We start from the raw sequence: 22,011 nt of genomic DNA on the forward strand, positions 1-22,011 counted from the left end.
TCCGCATTTAAAAAAAAAAAAAAAAAAAAAAAAGCCCTACTGTCAGTTGAGCTGATTTCCACTGTCATCAGCAAAAGACATTCTCTGAGGTCCCTTCGAGGGGGTTTTGCTTTGGGTTAGAGGGAAACCTGTGTGTCTCCTTGGAGGCATGAGAGCCGGGCTTTGAGTTGCAAAGCGACCTGGCCGAGAGCCAGGCAGGCAGGGGGAGTAGTGTTCATGTATTTTTAATTACAATACAAAAGGGAAGTCGAGTTATATAACAGGGGCCTTTGTCGTGCAGCTTTCTTTTTTAAATCTGTAACAGAAAAGGGGAGAATTGTGTCCCCGTTTAAGACTTCACAGGGCGAAAGGCGCCTGACATAATGAAGCTGCAAGAAATCACCTGGCATCTGGCCACGGGTTTCACTGCTGGGGTGGACTTCTTCTTGCACAGACCTTGGGTGTTTTGTCCAGATGTCTGAGCCAACCCAACCCAAGAGCTGTACTTTGCTAAAAAATAGTCCCTATCCTCTCGCTAAAAGCAGAATTTTAAAAATCACACTAAATAAAGTGAACTAAAACCACAGCTGGATTGGTGGAACAGGTACAAAAGGATTAATCTCAACAGCAGCATTAGGATGTTTCCAGCACGCAGAATGGAGAAGGTCGATGGCTATTTCACATCAGGGGTCCTACGGAGCACCGTGTGCTGCTCCAGAGAAGGCACTGGGGAGTTGCTGGGGCCCTGGCACTGTCAGACTTCACACGCTGAATTCCTTCTACGTCCGTAATGAGGTTCACTGTGCCCTGAAAGAGCTGAGCTGCTAATCACAGTCCTGGATATCGATGTACACAAAGAGGGTGGAGGAGGAGTAGGGGTCTCCGTTCTTGGTGAGAAGATGGATGTGGCGGTAACCTGGAAGCAGAGACACAGATGGGAAGTGGCTTTTAGTCCTGCTGGAAAAATATCTTCTCACATTTGCCAAGAGCCTGCAAAAACATCTCCCTGTCTCAGAGTGTTCTCCTTCCAGTGCCCCACAGAACAGGTAGGTGTGAGATGCATGGCTTTGAGCATTGGTAACGTATCGTGCCCAAGACCACTGGTGACAAGGGGACCCCTTCCCCTTGTGTTAACAGCTGCCCAACAAACCCTTTATCATCTTGCCCACATCCCACAGAGAGGACCTGTTCTGACCCGAGGTGTGATGGGTCTGGACCTCTCATCTAGGACACTGGAGCTTCCCAAAGGGCTAAGTGGTTGTGAGGAACAGAGAGCAGGGCCTTACCTTGCTTCAGACTAGTGAAGGGAAGGGTGTACTGCCCAATGAAGTCATTCTTGGTCGACATGTCAAAGTCTTCCACCACAAACCGGACCAGGGCAAGTGCAGGGATCTCTATGTCAAATGTAAACTCTTCGTCCCATTTCGGGTTAAAGCCTGGGCAACATAAAGAAGGATGGAGATCAGAGCTGGTCACAAACAAACAAGGAAGGAAGAGACGCTCACAAGCAAGGACAGAGGTCAGAGATGTTGGCAGATAAGGATGGAGGTCAAAGATGTTTGCAAATGGGTGGAGACCTTGCCTGACTGCCAACCTAATGTGATCCAGGCCAAAAGGTCTCACAAGGTGCAGAGACCATTGTTCCCAGCTCTGACACTCATCTGCTACCTGGTATTAATAAATCCTTCAGCTTAGGCTGCTCATTGCAGACCTCAGCACCACACTCCAGAAGGAGGGAGGTGAACTCAGCTCTGCTCCACAGGCTCTTGCTGTCTGATACATGGATGTCTTGGGCCAGCAATAAATTTTTACAGCCCTAAACCAGGGGGGAGCAGAGAGGAGGGCTGTGCCTTTGTGTCGTGACAGCCTTCTGCAAGATAGACCCATCTGTCACCACTCTGTGCCTCGGTTTCCCTGTCTGCAAGAAAGGTCTCTGATTACAAAAAGCATTATCGAGTCTGTGTTAAAAATGGTTTATGTCTTCCTGTATGAGGGCAGTGTCTGAGACAGCCAGAATAACCCCCACTTCTGCTATGGATAAGGATTTTGTGATCCAAACTCGCAAGGCAAACTAAACCCAGACCATCACATCAGATGAGAGCTGAAGAACAAGCTCAGTGCTCTCTCTATTGGTCACGGTGGGTGCTCAGCAGTTTCAATAAACCACTCCCCAGGAACAAACAGGAGGAGTGGAATCCTGTTAGAAACCCTGCTGCCGTCGGCCAAGCCTACACACAGAAGAAACCCAAAGGCAGCAGAACATCAGTTGAAGCCTGCTGGTCATGGAGGGCCTGCAGGGATCTTTCGGCAGGAGGCAGCAGGGATCTTTCAGCTGGCCCTGAAGGGGCTGAGAGGGGCCTGTGGACAGTGCCATCGTGAAAAGACCTGTGCTGGGCTGATACCCTTTATTTGGGCTTTAGCAGGATTAAATCAACTGGATTGTTCGGATAAACATACATCTGCTCCTCACCTCCTTCATCCTTGGGAAAAAACACCCCAGTATTGCTGCTCCCATGGGAGCAGAAATTATGAAAGCTGAGGGAAAGTCATCGGCCCTAGGACAGTAGGTTTCACTGTACTGACATCTGGGAGGGATCTCCAACCCATCTCAGAGACATAGTGAGATGCTCAGAGCTTCTAAGCCAGCAGCTTCCTACAGCCTCTCAAGCTCCACGGTTGCACTGCTGGGACCTGACCTGTGCCCACAGCCCCTGCTTCAGCCCCACCAACACAGAGTCACAGAATCATTTAGGTTGGAAAACACCCTTAAGATCACCGACTCCAACCATAAAACATCAAACCAGGTGAGCTGCTGAAGCGTGGTCACATATCTGAAACCTCAGCCCATGAAATGCAACCCCCTCTCTGCAGCTGCCCCTTCCCAACACTGATGTTTTCATGATTTGATTCACTTTCCATTGGGCAACCCTCGCTCCAGGATCATTCCAGCACCACTCCAGTATCCCTCCAGCGAGCCAAGGGCTGGCTGTGGGGCAGGGTGTGCTGAGCAGCCCGGAGGAACAGGTCTGGCAGGTCTGAAACACTCCCTACACAGCTTTCATTCTTTATAAAAATTATTGTAGGTGACGGAAACGGCCGTGAGCTTTAGGAGCCACGCCAGACGTACTCAAACAGGAAAAGAGGAAAAGGGAAACATTGTTAGCAGGGAGGAAAATATGCACTGGCTTTCTAGCACTTGGCTCTTAGTCCATGCAGAAAAGCAGCCTCTCTGTGTGTGTGTGTACCTGTGTGTGTGTCAGCGGGAGGGCGAGCACTGATTTCTCAGACTCCTACTGCCTCGTTACTCCCACAGGAGAGAGGGTGGAACTTGCCCTTTGCAAACCTGGAAGGCCATAAAGTTCAGACCCTCACTGCACGGAGGTTTGGGTGCATCTGGGCAGGTCTGGCCTCAGGACAGCAGTCTTGGCAAGGAACACTGCTACATGAAACCACAGGGCTACTGCCCCATGGCAGCACAGCGTGGAAGAAACCCCCTTACCATTGTTTTCGATGACTTTGGTCTGCTTTTTGTTGTTATCCTGTTGGACACCGTGGATTTCTATCGTTACCTTAGGATCAACAATGGAGTTTTTGCTTTTGTTCACCTTGGGCAGCTGCTGACCAGAGATGATCTGTGGAGGAAACAGAGGAAGAGGTCAGGACATCATTAGGAGCGGGGGCTCCCTGACAAAATTCCCTCTCCTTCTCCAGGAGTGCAGGTTCTGTTGTGACAAGCTGGTGCTGGTCTTTCAGAGCCAGCGTTGTGCCATCCTTCAGAGGAAGTTGTCATGAGCCAAAACACCTAATGAACATTGTCCAGCCCAGCCAGCTGGCTAGGGGACATGCAACTTTGCTAATTGTCACCACAGTGATCAGATGATACTTTGAAATGACAGTGGTGACTCTTGACTGCATGCTACCTGTACGGTTCTGTAATGACAGTGAGTATTGTCATTAGCTCTCCTATTGTCCAACATTAAACATGTGAGTAAGTCCCTGGAGGATGAGAGCCCGTGCAGGACTGAAGCAGAGACCACAGCGGTGGGAAATGAGTAGGCTTAGGATAACACTGCCCAGGTGGGACCAGGAGAAGGAGAAGGTACAACCTACACAACCCCCCTGAAGGTGGACGCTACTGAGAGATTTTCCGACTTCTATTCTTACTTTAAGCAGAAGCTTCTTCTTTGTCCCCCATGTTCCTTCTGTGATGGATTTGGGATTGAATTTGGTTTGCTCATCCCGGAGGAATTCCGGCTTTAAGACATACCCAGAAAACCCATTGTCCCGGAACCGACCCTGGTAGACATCCATTTCTGTGCCTGCTGTCTGGAAATTTAGGGCAACTGCAACATAAATAAATAAATTCAGTCACTTTCAGATAAATCAATGGGACTTTTTATACTAATTCTGTTCACATTAAGTTGCACTTTATGGACATAAACACTGGCTTTTCCGTGCTTCAAAAAGCAGTGATAAACTCTGGCCCTCACAGTCTGCTACAACTGAAGATTTCTGGCACTCACGGATGTTAGAGACAGGAAGAGCCATTAGAGCCATCGCAGTTGTTCTCCTGCCACGGGCTGAAAAGAGTCCTGCATTGAATTTCTGTCACCTGGTTGGACAACTGCATCTTTTAGAAAAACCTATTCATTTCTATGCTGAAGGAGTTATCTCCTGCAGTGAAGACAGAAAATCCTTCTCGGATTGTTTTTCTGGCTACTTAGCCTCATTATAAAACTTCCTTTTCAGCCCAGATATGCCTATTTCCATTTGCCATCCCGAGGGCCATTGATGCCTTTGTTGGTTAGTCTAGAGAGCTCTTCGCTCTCTGATCTCCCCTTGCAGGAGCACAGAAGCTGTGATCAAATCATCTCTTTATTGTCCCCTGCCCAAAATAGATCAAGCCCCACTGGTGTCCTAACACCAGGCAGATTTCTTGTATTCTTTCCAATTTGCCTCTGTCTTTTTAAAAGCATTGATGTCAAATCTGGGAGCGGTCTCAGTGAAGAGTCTCATGAATATCACACAGGGAGCACACATGGACCCCAGAGCCTCCTCAGTACGCCGTTGATTTCTCAAGGGTGATGTTAACCTCTTTAACAACTTCTAAGACAGCTCTAGGACAGAAGGCAACTTATCCTGGTCCTGGATCCTACATACCATGTAATACCTAATGGCCAAAAGCATTTTAAGGCACTCCCCTGTTCTTCCACCTGCAAAGACTTTAATAATTGCAGTAAATTGGTTTTATGGGAAGCTGCAAGTATGGAGGCTGCTGAAAAAGAACTTCTTTTGGGTGTCCAAGTACTAATTCAGGTCAGATAAGGCATGCAGGTCTGGCCATAGCACAGGGACCTCATGTTGGCTCCCATAGACTCTCCTGAGGCCGGACTCAATGCTAGGGAGGCAATGTGCCAATGTGAGACTTGTGCTCCCCTTTGGGGCTGTGCCACCGAGAGTTCATATGCTGCCAGGCACATCCAGCCCAGATAGGTCTATGCAGCTGGGAGCCAGGGAGCCCTGCATCTGCCATTCTCCTGTCTGGATGGGCCACATAGGCACAGCTGGGACATCTCCAACATCCAGCATCACCAAGAGACCTACGCACTTGCTCTTGCACTCAGGAGAGCTGAGTTTGATTTACATCTCTGGCAGAGATTTCAGCACACTCTCTAGTAAGACACTGTAACTGCTGGCTCCCTCCTCCTTTGTTAAATGGCAATAACTCATCTTCTAGTGAAACTGCAGGGATCTGCACAATAATGTGCAGGAAAGGCTCTCTTAAGTTTTGAGGTGGGCCAGAAAATAGTCTATGAAAATTCACTGAGCTCTGGCTGAAGAGCTGATCTCTCCCAGTGACCACTGAGCCTCTCTGCCTGCAAATGGCTTGAGATCCCACATCTACCTCAGTGGAAGCCCCTCCATAACCAGGTCATGGGCAACCCAGCCAGGGTGACCCTCTCCAACCTCCCAGTTGCACCCACCAATCTGGCAGCCGACGTTCCACAAGTCAACAGGGTTGTAGTTGGAAGAATCTGTCCTCCAGCCTGCAGGGTAAATCCGACTCAGGTGCCTGATGTTGTGATGAATAAAACTGGTTCCTACAAGGGAAAAAAAAAAATAAATTAAAATGGCTCTCTCAGTAATGGGAGCTACTTTTAGCTCTTGATGCTGCTGGATATACTGCTCCTCTTCCTAGTGAGTCTGGAGAAATGTGAACTACCTGTATAAAATCCCCTTCTTGGTAACAGCCTCTGTGATATTAAGTTATTCCTACTGTTTCTCAATGACACGCATGGCCAAAGAGATCACAATCCATGTCTTTCAGGGTGTTTTTTCCTCGTGCTTAACCACCACTAGCTGGCCCTTTATGAGGGACTAGGACAGAGGATGGCCTTTTGCCAGGGCAGAACATACATACCAGACTCCTGGGCTAGTTTCAGAGCTTTGCTCTCCGTGAACGATGACATCTCGTAGAAAGCCCGAGGATGGTTGGGGTCCTCAAAGCCATTGAAATGGACACTCTTGCAGTAGACAACCGTGTCCGACAGCTCCTTGGCCAGCTTCAAGGTGTCACTCTAAAAGCAGAACAGCAAGAGGTTTGTGGGGAGTTTCTGCAGCGGTCATACTCTATTAATTACATTTTGTCTAGGATCCTTAGGTCTTCTCCACCCAGGGTGTACACTATCAACACTCAGTGACACCCCTATGCAGAGAGAGGCTGGAAAAGGGTCAGACTGCCCTTGCCATGTCCCTTGCCCTGCATGAAGAGGGCTAATCCCTCCTGTCAGAGCATCTCTGCCCTCCCAGGCTCATCCTGGCCTGTCCAATGATATCACTGCCAACAATATTTCATTTCATCTGGGCCATTCCTCCTTCTACAGTTACTTGCATGTTATTATGTGAATGAGTATCTCAGCTTGGCTATCACAACTCACAAGTGATTAGGGCTACAAACACAGTAGCAACCAGCCCAGTCCGCCTGTATTGGTGAGCTAAGACATGCTTTGCTGTCCCAGCACCCTTGTTGCATGGTGTTCTCCAGATGGATTCTCTCTTCCCCATAGATGTGTAGGTCCTTCCTCCCTCCCTCCTCCTGATCAGAAAAACATGACCAATAAGGGGGCAGGTATGTCCCAAAATATGACTAGAAAAACATCAGTTTCTGGTAATAAACAGAGTCATGATGGTCCCATGACAAATACATTTCTGGAAATCAGACTGAGATAAATACATGCCCTTCCACTGTTTCCATAAAAGCTACATGGTCTGTCCCAGCTGCAGGGTCCTGCAGCCTTATTTTTAAGGAAAGAAGCAAATCTTCATGCCTGGCTGGTTCTGCAAGACCAGATTGGTGCTTGGGACAGAGATCATTAAGCTGAGCAAGGACTAGGGTCATTAGCTCCAGCAATTTCAACAATTCACCCCCACATACCTCCAGCTGAGTAGCTGAAACCACTCTGAAAACTGTCTTAGCTGGGAAAACATTAAAATAATATTTCAATTTCAGCATGAGTCATGGGATAGGCTAACAAGACAGGACTTCCTGATGCTGGAATTCAGAGCCTTCTGCAATAGGCAAAGATCTTGTTTATAATACATGCCCTTCCACTGTTTCCATAAAAGCTACATGGTCTGTCCCAGCTGCAGGGTCCTGCAGCCTTATTTTTAAGGAAAGAAGCAAATCTTCATGCCTGGCTGGTTCTGCAAGACCAGATTGGTGCTTGGGACAGAGATCATTAAGCTGAGCAAGGACTAGGGTCATTAGCTCCAGCAATTTCAACAATTCACCCCCACATACCTCCAGCTGAGTAGCTGAAACCACTCTGAAAACTGTCTTAGCTGGGAAAACATTAAAATAATATTTCAATTTCAGCATGAGTCATGGGATAGGCTAACAAGACAGGACTTCCTGATGCTGGAATTCAGAGCCTTCTGCAATAGGCAAAGATCTTGTTTATAGCATTTCTGCATCTCCAGGTCTGCCCCTTTTTGGGATTCAGTTGCTTCCTTTACCTACCTTCCCCTTCTGCTGTATCTCGGTCTTTACAGACTCATCTTCAATTTCAGCTGCTTCATCTTCATCAGAGACATCTTCAGCCTCCAGGTTGTTGTTCCCGTTTGTTCCAGTGGGGTCCTCCTGCCTGCTCAGCTTCTTGCCTTTCACGAGGATCTTCCATTTTAATTGCTGCACAAGGAGAAGTGGACAAAGAAGCTGGTATTAGAAAAGGTTCTGGTCTGCCCTGAAGGGGCAGTAACAGTTCCTCAGCTGCAACCAGGGCCAGGGCCTTTTAGAGTTGTGTCTGGTTATTATCCATTGATACAGGTAAAAGTTAAGTCTTTCCAAAACAGCAAAAGCAACGTTCTCAAATGACAGGACTGTGGAAAATCAAGAATCCTTTATAAGAAGGGTTCAGCTCTGCAACAGGAAATGGTTCTGACACACGGCTTTGCTTCCTTTAGGAGCCTGGGAATTGGGACACTGCAACCATCTTAAATAAAAGCACTGTTGATTTTATCAGAAGGAGAAAAACTGTAAAGAACAGAGGATTTTCAAAGGTCTGCATACACATTTATCCCGCCTGAAAGTTTCTTGCCCCTATTAGCAACCTGAAAGCTATGGCAAGCTCTGATTTCCGATATTCATCTCAGTGGGAGTGGAAGATTTGTAAAGTGACCCACCTCATCAAACTTTCATTGCCTCCAACACCTCCTTTAGAGTCAACAGAGAAAACTAAACACTCCTGGGGTGTGATTCCTCTTCTCTATTTAGACAAACACTTATGAGGAGGTGGACCACACCTCCAACTCCCCTGGTTGTATTAACTGGTTCTCAAAAGGAGGCCAAAGTGAAATGCTCAGGTCCATGGATACACAGGGTCTGAGCACTGCCACTTTACATCCTACTCTCAAGACGAAGATGTCCATGTCCCCAGATTTCTGAGAAGCTGTGGGGATTAATGTGTTCACATTCATAAGAAGATGTGCAGAACACATGCACTAATCGATATCACATCTCCATCTGTGTATGTCTTTTGGTCTTGTTGTAAACTGAAGTTGCAAACCCTAGTTGCAGGGTTTAACGATGAGTGGCACCAGAGGACAAAGAGAGTCTCCAGAAAAGGGGAAGAAATACATTGTTAAAGGAGGCTTTGGGAGCTCTGAGGGAAACTCAGCTCAGGAACTTCAGCTAAGAAAGTGCACTGCAGTCAAGGTTGATACAAGCTGGGCTAACCTTGGAGATAGGCACAGATGTGGAGTCAGGCATAACGCCATGGACTTGAAGCCACATTCATGCTGAGTGGATGATGCAAAAGTAGCCAGTGGGACAGTGGAGGTGTAGGGTGGCAGAGGTCCCTGCCACTGCACTGGGGCTCATGGTCCTAATGATCACCCACAAGACAAGTCTATTGGTATGGCTTTTAGCCTTTCGTCCTATAGGCCTTTAGTTTACTATTGGGACCTAAAAACAGCAGCTTGAGGGAGATCTTTAGATGCTCTGTGATGTCCAACACTGTCCTGAATGGAGCCTAACAAATCAGATGCCTGCCCTGGGCTGTAGCATGAAACGTTAGCATGGATCCAAACTGTGTTGATATTCCTTTAATTACTAACACTGCCCTGCTAACACAATCTGCAGCAATTCTTCACCTGGCTTTATTTACAGATTTTAAGCACTCTTTCCAGTGACAGATCCCATCTCTTTTTTTTTTTTTTTCTAATATAATAAAGTACGTCATCCCGGGCTTCCCCATGCCAGCTTCATAAGGAAGTGGAAAATCCAAGAGGTTTTTGGTTTGGTTTTTTTTTTTTCCCTTAACATTTTAGCTTCAATGTATTTTCCACTAAAAAAAAAAATCAGCTCTTCGCACTCTCCTAGTTCACATAGCAGGAAGGCAGGGGAAAAGCACCAGAGGAAAAAGGATAGATTTTGCTATATTGGCAATTTTTATCCCTTTAAACTATATGGATCAGTCCCTCCAATGGAGCATATCAGCCCAAATCCATTCACTAAGGTAGATCTGGGCTGTTTTGTTCCAGCTGGGGCCACGTGTCCGTCTGGGCAATCAGAACAGGAGGTTAGATGAGCACAGAAATGGGAAAAACATCTTTGGGGAGCTGGGGTCATTCTCTTAAACTCACATCACACATTTCTTTCCCTGGTGTTTCTCTTTTCTTTCTTCTTGTCATTTCTCTGGTCACAAGGCAGTGTTCTGAAAAGTTATCAGCAGCTTTCCTTATCCTGAACCGGCGATAATTAGCAAGCCAGGAGGTGACACTAAAGACTTTGATTTTTCCAACTCAGGAACATCCTGCAGAGACCTGTCTCCTTGCTGGGTGTATCCTTACCCTGGGAGAGTCAGTTCTTAAATGGAGGCACCTTGTCTGTGCCAGTGCAAAGGTCCTGAAGCAGCAGCATTAAAAATTATGATTCATCCTAATTTATTGCACTAGTGCTTAGGGACCAACCCAGATCAGCTTCCCTCTGTGCTAGGCATTGTATCAAGCAAGGCATGACACTCCCAAACAAAAGGGGAAAGTCAGAAAGGGAAAAGAGAAAAAGGGAGAGGGAGAACAAATACAGAAGATATTTTGGGTGGATCGTTTTCCTCTCCTTTCTCCCCTGCTGACTGCCAGCTCTATCCCACCCACAAACTGCTTCCAGCTCTGGCTAGGCATGCTGATCCAATTTTTGGCAAATGATTTCTTTAGCAAAGAAAAGCAATTTAAAGGGGACTGCAGCTATCCACACAGAAGTCTGTTTCTGCAAAGTGCTGAGAGAAAAGAAAGAAAGAAACCACAAACTCAAAGGGTGGAAACATGAATGTTTCCTTTTTGGCTTCTGTTTTGGAAACATTTTTTTTTTTCATATCAAGATTCCATTTCCAATTTTTTCTAATTGTCAGCTAATGATTTTATAATGGTGGTCCACTGTTGAGGGCTCTCTATCTCCTTCCCCCTGCAGGGTCCAAGCTCAGCTTCCAGCTTGATGGTCGTCCTGATTCATGGGGATCAAAAGGGCATCTCTATGCAGCCTCCTGCCTCCCATTGTCCTCCCTGGACATCTCCTTATTCTCCATGGACATCTCCTTCCCCACCACCCCAGGCCATTCTCAGTGGGAGCACACTCTGTGCTTGATGATGTTTTAGGCTACCTGCACTGTTTTACCCCCTGAGGCAGAAAGCACTAGAGTGGCCGTGCTTACCTCTGGGGAGGGGAACTGGGATCTGTTTCCATCGACTGGGGCAACCAAAAGCATGTCCTGCAGGATAGTTGTCATGTGCTGAGCCATGACCTTCTGCTGATCGACGCTGCAGTGGTTCTCCAGGGAGATGATGACAGGGTATGGTGAGGTCTAGAACAAGACAGCAACATACATCATCAGTGAACTCTGCAATTTCAACAGTCTATAGCAATTGATATAAACCCCAGTGCTGTTTTCTCTGGAAATGAGCGTGTCAACACTAGGGTCTGGTATTCTGCTAAAATGGGCGTTTGTTAAAAACAGACAAATTTGACTGTGCTCCAGCCTGGGTCAGGATGCCTCCCCCAAGACTTGCTGGGCCATGTGTCAACACTAAGGTCTAGTATTCTGCTAAAATGGGCGTCTGTTAAAAATAGACAAATTTGACTGTGCATTAGCTACTCAGATCTCTGCTGAATGAACAGGGCACCAGGCACCAGGATGCCTCCCCCAAGACTTGCTGGGCCACTTTGATGAAGCTCCCTGTGCCTCTATTCTCCACTTGCACTGTGGGTCAGAGCACCTTCCCACCTCAGAGGAAGGAGTGGGAAGGCAGGTTTCGAAATCACTGGGTTTGCTCAAATCCTTAGGTGAAACGAATCCTTCCTCCATTTGTGCATAGACCTGACCTGGATCCCTGTGGCACCCCCTAGTCATTTTGTGTGCTGAAGGCGTTGTCATTGTCACTGCTTTATAGCCCCAAAGGAAACTTGATACTAGCTCTCAAGGGCAGTGAAGGAAAACAGCAGAAAACCCAGTGAGTCTGGACAGACACGAGTGTTTTTTAAAGGCTGCTGGCCCAGCACTGCCATAGAAGACTCTAGATATTCTCATTCCTTTTAAAGCAGAATAGAAGCAGTCCTTTTAATCAGTCCCTCCAAAACACATGCGTATGGATTCCTCTAAACTAGGAACTGACCCTGAGACATCAAAGCCACACAAATCATGGGCTCATTTGTGTTTCCCACCAGGTATGCTCAAGATATTGGGCATTATTTTCACTGCAGTGGGGTCTAGGATGCAGCTGTGCTTGGATAGATTCAAACTCATCTTTATCCTCAGATAGTGCTCTCCCAGGAATGGATCTCTGCAGAAAGCAGAACATGGATGCCCAGGCAGGAGAACACATCTTGTACCCATGAGAAATGCTAAGGTGAAGTCTTCATCACTTATGATCTCTGCTGGGAGGGCATTGACCTGTTATCAGTCTTGGATTGTGCAATATGAGAAATCTTAGAGCGTCCCTTGTCCTTACTTTGAAAGCATAGTTCTTGATGGCCTTAATGACATCGCTGAAGAGGATCTTGGAGGTGAGAGTGTAGCCATGATAAATGACGGGCTCCGAGTTAGGGCCATCCCAGCAATCCAGCTCCACACAGCGGCAGCCTTTGGTGAGGGCTCTGGAAACAAAGAAGGGACCTGTTTGGGTTCTAAACCTTCTGCTCCCATCTCAAAATGAGGGTGCATCAGGCACAAGTATTGCCTGGGAAGGCTGACAGGAAGTTTAGGGAATAAGGGGAAAAAAGAGGAGCTTGGAAAAACAGGAAAGCAGATGGAGAAAGGACGGGATCAGCACAGCTCAGTCAGCAAAGAGAGCTCAAGGTTGAGCAAGGAAAGCACAGTGGGATCTGAGAAAGGAGGCAGTGAAAGTCCAAGGTAAGAATTATTCAAAGAAGAAGACATAGTGAGTGCCAGATGAGAAAGGACACTCATGACTGTGCCCCAAGATGGTGGGAGAGAAGAGAAAATCAAGAGTGGCTGCATTGGAAGAAAGACAGTAATACAGTCAGCTTTAGAAGCCAGGTCACAAAGCCTGAATGATGTGACTTCTTCATCTAGATCTGATAAGACACGAGAGATGAATCCTCAGAGCTGTCAGGGAGGGTGCTATAAGAACTCCACTGTAGCTGGGGAGACTGCAGTTTCCCAGTCTACAGACTGAATTTCCACTTGGAACTCCCGCTTCTACATATCCATATTTTAATTTTAATTTACTTTCAAATGTAGGTTTCCCTTGTACAGAGCTGTCTAGGAAGTGATCTTGTCTCTTTTACAGTAACTCCCTTTACGTTTCAGATAATTCAACTCCTTTAACTCATTGCAATAAGAATCATCAGATTTTTTTTTTACAACCAAAACATAATTCTTTAAGATACTGTAAGAGGAATTCAAACAGCTATTGAAAAGCAACTTGTGCCAGGTTTCACTCTCTGCTCTTTTGAACTTGTGACTCAAGACAGCCATTGTTTCCTGAGAACCAGGTAAGTAATAAACAAAGACAGAATTGCAGTCATTGGCTTGCTTATAAGGAAACACTCTCTCACTTGATAAAAGTACAGGTCATAGCAGAAGTAATGTAAGGTGGTTGTGCAAGTTAGTGAAGGCCACTGCAAACATTTGGCCATGAGACATCAGACAGTAGCTGTTGTTAAAGGCAGAAGTAGTAGGCAATACCTAATGGTCTGTCCAGGGATGCTGTGGGAGCATCTGAGGTGCTAAAGAGGGACCAGACATAAGTTTCCTGATCACCCATGCAGCTTCATTAGCTCACCTCCCACCTCCTTTTTTGGACTGCTCCAACTAGGTCTCCAAAATAAACCGCAACATGGTTCTAGGGACATTCCATGTCAGATGTTACTCCCAAAAGGCAGTAGAGACCATTAACATCATGACAGTATGCATCATTTTATCTCCTTCCAGTCCCTACACAGTCCTGCAGCTCTATCCCAGAAATCTTTTCACCTTGTAAACTCCTTGCACTCTCTTATGCCATATTCTGGGAAATGCATCATCCCCCTCAGTGTCATGATTTGAAAAAACCCTGCTAGAGGCCTGCAATCCAGCCTCCACATGATTGCAGATATTTTAAACTACTCCCAAATGTAGTAATTATATATCTTACAGTCAGGCGGACACCACATGGGGCCCATCAGAGACCCAAGTCAAAGTGCTATGAAAAGGGGCACTGGCCAACCTGGTTTAGAAACAGCTCATCCTAATGTGAACATGGGTCAGTTCACATTACCTGGTCTCAGGGTGGGAGACTGCTTCTTGGTCCTCTTGCATCTGGCAGTATAGATGCACCCTATGTCTTCTAGAAGAAAGAGGTCAACCTCTCACACACACATAAACACACACACACATATATTACCTGATATAGGCTTCTGTGCTGCTTGGCCCTGTGAGCTGGTCTTCCATAAGATAGGTATTGTGTGAGGATGACACCAAGTAGTGACTGAGAGGTTGAGTCATGTCCTGGTAAACTTTACGGTGAGAGGGGTTGAATATATTCCCATCGTCAGACAGCAGGTACATCAGGAAACCATCTTTGGTCATGGCGTTACCCTTCTTGGCTGCCACACAAATAGACAGAAACCCCATACTGAAAATCTGACACCACCATCATCTTCATCATAACCTCCAGAGGATCTCAAAGGCAAAAGGTGCTCCCTAGGCATTTAGCTAATAGTAAAGATATTGATGCTGTTCAGACAGCTTCATGTGCCTGAAAATGCTTTTAAAACCCTTTCAGCAAGCATGGCTTTTTACGACATTTACTGTCCTTGATAAGACCTTAAAAGTGTCAAAGACAGCACTTACCTCACCTGTCTCTAGAGAGTTACAGTATAAAAATCTCCATTTGAGCACTTCAAGCTTCCTTCATGCTAACACAGAGAAGTTGTCAGATGTCTAAATGTAGCCAGATAAATCCTGTCTAGATTATCCGATGAATACATGGTTTGCAAAGACTAAATGCAAGATTACCCAACTTTGGGGAGAAATTGAGGATTCCCCATCTTGAGGGTCTGAGCTAGATCTCAGTCTAATCCCCAAGTCTGCAAAGCATTGTCCCTCTCCTGAAGGTATACTAGGATAGTACAAAAACAGCCTACGAGCCTGTGTTCGTTTCTTGAACATCTCCTCCAAGGTGCTCCAGACTTGCAGTTCACTTAACTTCTGAGCAGAGAGTTCTGTGATCGCTCTTCCTGTTTAGAAGAGCAATCTTCTTGGCCCTCTACTCAGATATCTCATCACTTTTCAGGTGCTAACATTCAAAAATATCTGCCTCCATTTTTGCTTTTGGAGAGCAGAAATATTGGTACATTCTTAACCTTGCAAAGCCACATGAGGTCTTGGCATTTGAATAAACCATTAGAGCCCTTCCCTCAGGAATTCCAAAACCCTAAAACCAACTCTGTATCAACCCCTCTCCAGCTGCTTGGTGTATCCACGCTGAAACTGAAGAGAAATATTTTGCAGGCTCTTCTGTGCATTACTCTCCTTGAGCTGCTAATGTTCCCCTAAAAGATTGGTGTTTTAGAAGCAGCTGTGAGGAGAAAATGACACACGTGGTTGCAGAAGAAAGCAGCAGCAAAGCAATTCATAGTTCATCAAAGCAACATTTTGAACAAAAACAGCCAGGGTTTCCAACCTACCTCTTTCATTGGGCTCATATTTCTGAATTAAGGCAGGGGCAGCCACAACAGCATCTTCTTCTTGCTGCGTCTCATAGAGGAACCTCACCAGGTTCTGGCAGGACATGAACCCTTGTTCGTCTGAGTACTTTTGGAAGATCTTGTCTATTTCCTTCCTCTCTGTCAGTATCTTGTAAAATTCCTCTATCTCATCATCCTCCAGAGCCTCTGTTTTGGACTTGTCACAGTGCTGTAAACGTAGAGGGGAGAAGGAGTGAAAACCTTCTTTCCTTCTGGCATATGCCAGCCGTAATCTGCACCAGGGCTACACAACGCAGAACACAAAATATTTGGAAACAGTTACTGACCAGTGAATGAGAAGCACTTTGTCAATGACAACGGTTCTCATTGACAAGGCCAACAGTCATATAACAGTTACTATTATTATTATTTCCTCATATTATCAGTGTGCTGAAAAGTGCCAGGTGTAGCCTTGAGCTCCACTGTGTACTGTGCAAACTGTAAGTCAGAAGGACAGCTCAAGACAATCTAAGTACAAATTAAGGCTCAAGAGAAATGTAACTCCTGATCTCAAGAGGTGGAGGAATATAGGGAGCAAAGTAACTTGATCCATCTTAAACTACTGATAGAGATCGTGGCCTAAAATCCAGTAAGAGAAGTGAAAAGGGCCTTCCCCTTGACCGCAGTGGGTCCGAGCTCAGGCCTCGGGACTGTCAAGGCTAGTAGTTGGGCTGCTTGCACAGATGGCATCTAAATCAACTTTAAAAAAAATCCTGCCCCTTAACAGTGGTGTCCTCATCTCATACAGCCCACTCATATCTTACATTTCAGCTAAGTCTGAAAAATGTCATTTTTGGAGTGGACACCCAAAGCCCTGCAGGACGTGGCTTGCCTTACTTAGTCTTTGGCCTAAGAGCTTCCCTTTGTCAGGCCTGAACTTGGGAACCAAAAGTGTGTTCCAGGCCACTCAGGAGAGGTTGAAATGCATTTCATTTCACCCTTGTGATGCACAAATTGATATCAGTTACAAGGACTTTGCTGACAGACAGCAACTTGTCAAACCAGAGGAATTATATTACTTTTGGTCTTTGATCTCTTATAACAGATAGAGCTACTATTCTGGGGTTTATGACCAAAATGCATGTCTCAGTTTAATCATACTTATCTCAACCTAACTCTGCTAATGAACTCAGTGATGGGCATGGTGGCTTTGGCAGTGCCCCAAGCAAGATGATAATGAGGGACTTTCATCCCCTGAAAATCCTCTACTGGAGTCCTTTGCTATCTGTTTATGGTGCACATATAAAACCAAACAAAATTATAATGGTGCAAAGCATTTCACAAACTAAACCGACAGCAAAAAGTTCAACTTGTCCTGACTTCAGAATCTGCTGTGTAGAAGCTACGGGCTTATCTCAGAGATGGGACAATCTGTGAAAAGCTCAGTCCTACAGACACCTTCACACTAGGTTTGAGCAGCCCAGGGACTGTCTTTTCCTTACTGCCTTCCATGTCTATGATTCTGTGCTGTGGATTTGGCAGATCTCACAAGCTAAGCTGAGCGTGATGCCTAGCAACTGAAAAAAGGAATATATAGAGAGGGAAACCAACTGGTAGGGCTTCACGGATGCTGTGAATGACAGACGTTCTTCTACTTAAGACACAAAAGGGAAAATGACATGATATTACTTCTACAAGACTGGCATTATAAGTGATGTGCCTTGGGAAGTTTGTTCATTAGTGGCCATTAAAGGCTGTGATGGAAATAGGACAACAGCATTGGCATCACAGTCATATTCCAGCACAGATCAGATGCACACTATAAAAATGAGCTCCTTCTGCTTGGGCTCCAAATTAGAAAAAGAATCTCAACCCAAAATACTGTATTTTACCTCACTTGCATGAGGTATGAGCCATGAGTCCTCAACGAACCTTGGCCTGCCAGAAAAAGTCAGAACCTTTCTGATGCACCAGAAGGAATATTCAGGATGAAATGAAGTGGGCAATTAGAGGAGCTTGGCACAGTTTCTGGCCACATTGCATATCTCTTACTCAGGTGTGTCTAAAACCTAGATGTGGACATAAGAGTTATGTGATGAAAAGCAAGATTAATGTGAGAATGTGCCCTGTAGGTCTCTCTTGAATCCTTGATCACCCTTCCTTCCTGTAACTAAATGAAGAAAAACTCACTAAGACAGAAAAGATCACCCTTTTAATATGCTGTAATGTCTCTCAGTCCATCTAAGTTTAGGCATTATGTAAACTGAAAATGTAATTGCTTTAGGAGCAAGATAGAATTTTCCTGGAGGCAATTCAGCCCACAAGAGATCTGAATTAACCTCAGAAGAGCCTCTCTTTCCAGTGGCTATACAGGAAACTTATAACAATTACATGCCTAATGAGGGTACTTCAGCTAGACGCCTGCATTTAGATGGGTTGAATCAAGGTTTAGCAATTACTTGGAGTCCTTAAGCAAAAAGAGAATTGAACTTCATCAAGTTTCCACTCCTAGAGCTCCCCTGTAACTATTGCAATAGCAGAAGAGGTTCATTCAATGAAGAGATTGCGTCTCTAAAAAAAGAGGGTGTCTTTTCAGATTTTGGATGTTTGAAGATGTAGGTAGTGATTCATCGCACCCCAGCCTCTATTATTGGCTTGACCTACGGAGACTTATGCAAAGGAAGCATAAGTGCTGGTGACTAGTTCTGATGTAGATGTCTGCACTGGAGACATCCTACTCAATCAGAGGAATCCTAGCCTTATTGCTATTCTTCCAGGGTCTTCCTGAGCAGGGAGTAAAACATGGGATGTGCCAGACAGAACCGACTGTACCTCTGGAAGATTTTGCAAGTTGAAGTGCTTTCAGATCTGCTGCTGACCCTTCCTCAATTCTTGCAGTTACCAGAAAGAGAGACACCTCCACGAAGCAAGGATTAGGAAACTTGTAGCTCCTCTGGGGGAAGGTCCTAGTGAGATCTTGCCAACTTTCCCTGCTATCTGCTTACAGGAAGGAGCAGAACTGCTGTCCGGCACCCAAAACCACCCACATGTTACTGCTGATCAGTAAAAGCATTTCTGAAACTGCACACCCATGAACTCAAATCCTGCTTCAGAGAGCGTGGAAGCTTGGAAATTATCCATGTGTTTTATCTCGCCTCAGCAGGATGGCTTCTTTAGAGAGAAAGCAAAAGCTTAACAACTGGGAAATTTTCATCCCTTTCTTATCTTCTGATAGGCTCAGCCAGCAAGCCGAGTCTTGAGAATTTAGAAGTGTATGTGTATGAACAGAATGCCCTGGGCTATTAAATCAACCAGGCTGGTCCAGGCTTGTGTGCAATGTTATGTATCTGTCAAAAATCTGGAGGTTTTTTTCCCAATTTGTACTTTCTTTTTGTTTACACCTGTTACTTGGCACCCTCCTCCTCTGAGAAGGTGAGGATATGGGTTCATAGCTGTAACCAAGATAATTTCAGCCAGCCTTAGGTATTGACATGTGGCTGTGGCACGCAGAACTCCTGAAACACCGGGGACTCAAAGCGCACTTGGACTTTGCTTTTCCCTTTTTCTTGCATTATTCATATTTGCATCTCATCTTCTCTGAATTCTAACAAAACTGGGCATCAATGGTAAAGAAAGACCTTAGCACACCTTCAACAAAAGCATTGTGCTGGCCTAATTTAGTCGTTAGTGGGAATCTGCTGAGCACCAAAAAAACCGAGAGTCCTTCCTTGCTATGAGAAAAGATGCTAGGAGTTCTCTTTAGCTTAGGTCTCCAACCAAAGCTGAAAGCTGTGGGAGACTGAGACCTTGACCTCAGCCAACAGCAAATAGTTTATCTGCTTGCTCTCGTTACCTGGAAAATCTCCTTGGCGTGATAGTCATCGACTTCAATGTTCACTTCTTTCAGGAAGTTCTTGAGCTCTTTCAAGCTCATCTTGTTGTCTTTGTTTTTATCAGCTTTCCGCAGGCAGGTATGAATCCAGCTGCAGGATGATGTAAGGAAATCTTTCCAGGTCAGTGCCTAGCCTAAATACCACCCTTCTGCTGCCCACAGTGGGGGGGAAATCTCTTCTAAAGACTCTGAACCACCCCTCCAGCTGCTGTAAATCAGCAGGCTATCACTGAACAGCTTACATCATCTCACCTTCTGCTCTGAAAGAGCAAAATGGTGCCTTGGCAGAAGCAAAATGTGCTGTAATAAAAGTGATCATGACCTGGGAGAAGCTTTTCACCATCTGTCTAAGGCTGGATCAGTTCTCTTTACCCTGTAGGGGTTTCTCACCACAGCCAGAAACAGTCTGATTCCTTTTTTATGACAGAAAGTGCATTCTGCTCCAGACTGTTAAAAGGGGATAGAGGAAGGATGAAAAGAGCTCCCAAGTGGACCTTGGTAAACTCATTGTTATGGATTTGATCAATATGCAGTACATCAATGTGAACACTGAACAGAGATTCTCCAAAAGAAGCATTAATATTAATTTTTGGACTTACCTTCAGCTTTGGTATTTTTTTAGGGATTTCTACCTGTATGTATTAAAATTTTTATTGTGAGCAGAATCAAATGAAACTTTGTGGGTCTTGGCTTCCCCTCATGAAATCCACAGGGTCTATTACTGTATCGTACTGTGATAATAGTTCATAAGAGCTTGGTTTATAGTAACTTTAGCATATCTATGGATCTGGAGTAATTACTACAAAAAATGAGCTTTTTAACGCGATGCCAGACAATTTGAACTGGGTCTTCCATGCTCTTTCAGCAAGAAAATTTTCCCTTGGGAAACTAATGTTAGACAGTTTAAATAACATGCAGTTTTAAACAATAAAAACCCATGCTTTTAGCATCATGGAACTGACTCTCTAATTTGCTTTACTGTCAAATAAGAAAGGTCATCCAGAAAAATCTCCTATTTTTCAATAGAAAAATGATTGAAGTAACAATTTGATCTCCACAAATGTAACACTCCATGTCTTGCATAGGAATCATAGCTTCAAACTCTTTCTAAAAAAATCTTTCAAAATGCCCAATCTGAATGTTAAGCAGAGTAAACCTCAGGATTAGCAAATTCCAGCTGAGGCATATAGTGCCATAACATCTTAACTAGGTCTTTCAAAACAACCCCCCAAAAGGGCATTAACTGACAGCCTTAGGGGCTATAGACATAACCCTGAAACAGAGTATTCACCACAGCTACCACTGCATTCCAATATTTCCGAACTATGGAGATCTGTGTAAACTGTTTGTAAGTATTGTTTGTCTCATGGAAAGCTGAACTTTCTGTCTTTAAAAATCTTGGCAGGTGCTTAGCAATGACCTCACACCGCATCCGTCTTAGCCTGGTAATATTAATATTCCCCTTCTTTAGACATGGAAAACAAAATAAAGAGAGGCTACATTTCCCCAGCTCTTAGAGACACTCCAGGGCCCCGAACCAGGATCTGGCTTGGACTGATTTTTCCCAAAAAACCAAGGTCAAGTAATGAAGCTCTCAGAGGGTGCTTTGGTGGGAGCACACCACTACCCACCACCACGTGTGCTCCAAAGAGCATCTGCTCAGCATGTCAACATGGTGCCAACCGTGGTGCCACCCATTCATACCCAACTCCTGCACCCCAGCAACCCTTAATAGCCTTCCCTAAAAATGCAGGAAGGAGTAACATGCAACTCCAGTGAGCCAAGAGGAAATCCCGTCTTTCACAGCCAGGGGTGAGCAGCAGGGTTGGAGAACATTAACTGTGTGCAGAAACTACTCTTCTTGCTCTAATCACTGCAAAAAACCACCTTTTTAAAAAAGTCTGCAGTCATTCCTACCGATCATGAGCACCCAGAGGTCATGCCCATATCCAAAGTTGACTCTGGAAGGCAATATGTGGGCAGTAAATGCATCTGCAAAAGAGTATGCCCAGGTCTTGCCTGGGAATGGAGGATGCTTTCCTGTTATATCCCTCCCAGGGGGACCGAGCAAGGTAGGAAGGGAATGGGAGAGTTCACAAAGAGCAAACAGCAAAGAGAGTGAAAAAAGACTGCAGGCAACTGGGGCCTCAGCCTGTTGTTTCAGCAAACAGCAGTGTTCAGTCCCCAAAACACCCAAACTCCATACTTGGACACCCTCAGGTTTGAGACAGCGCAGAGGACCAGAGGAACTAAGCACTTCAGCTTAAATTCTTCTTATCTGATACAAACACCATTTTACAGCCCTGGTTGTAGGTCTTCCTTTTACCTTATGCATGAGTTTGGGCCTGGGTGGGCTAGGAGAAAGCTGGTCCCATTCCTGTACACATCCAGGGAGAGCCTGCCTCCTGCCTCTTGTTTTTAAAGGATCTGCCAGCTTCAGGGCTACCAGCTTTCTCTT

At 45.4% G+C, this 22,011-nt stretch overlaps 1 protein-coding gene across 3 annotated transcripts in view; it reads right to left on the bottom strand.

Annotated features, from left to right (window-relative positions):
* The window catches only part of PLCD1 (phospholipase C delta 1), a 73,474-nt gene that overhangs the window by 21,370 nt on the left and 30,093 nt on the right, over window positions 1-22,011 (bottom strand). For 2 of the 3 annotated variants that reach the window (XM_014945140.1, XM_014945138.1), the window contains exons 4-15: window positions 19,515-19,644; window positions 15,662-15,890; window positions 14,377-14,578; window positions 12,481-12,625; window positions 11,187-11,336; window positions 8,000-8,167; window positions 6,401-6,557; window positions 5,964-6,080; window positions 4,144-4,322; window positions 3,479-3,611; window positions 1,266-1,415; window positions 29-895 (exon numbers count right to left, since the gene is read on the bottom strand). In XM_014945140.1, coding sequence (XP_014800626.1) covers window positions 804-895; window positions 1,266-1,415; window positions 3,479-3,611; window positions 4,144-4,322; window positions 5,964-6,080; window positions 6,401-6,557; window positions 8,000-8,167; window positions 11,187-11,336; window positions 12,481-12,625; window positions 14,377-14,578; window positions 15,662-15,890; window positions 19,515-19,644 — 1,852 coding nt within the window. In that variant the 3' untranslated portion in view covers window positions 29-803. Of the gene's footprint in view, window positions 1-28; window positions 896-1,265; window positions 1,416-3,478; window positions 3,612-4,143; window positions 4,323-5,963; window positions 6,081-6,400; window positions 6,558-7,999; window positions 8,168-11,186; window positions 11,337-12,480; window positions 12,626-14,376; window positions 14,579-15,661; window positions 15,891-19,514; window positions 19,645-22,011 lie in introns of those variants that run through there. The other variant, XM_014945139.1, reaches the window with a different exon arrangement.

The sequence above is a fragment of the Calidris pugnax genome, unplaced genomic scaffold, assembly GCF_001431845.1.
Source record: "Calidris pugnax isolate Ruff unplaced genomic scaffold, ASM143184v1 scaffold54, whole genome shotgun sequence".
NCBI classification, from domain to species: domain Eukaryota; kingdom Metazoa; phylum Chordata; class Aves; order Charadriiformes; family Scolopacidae; genus Calidris; species Calidris pugnax.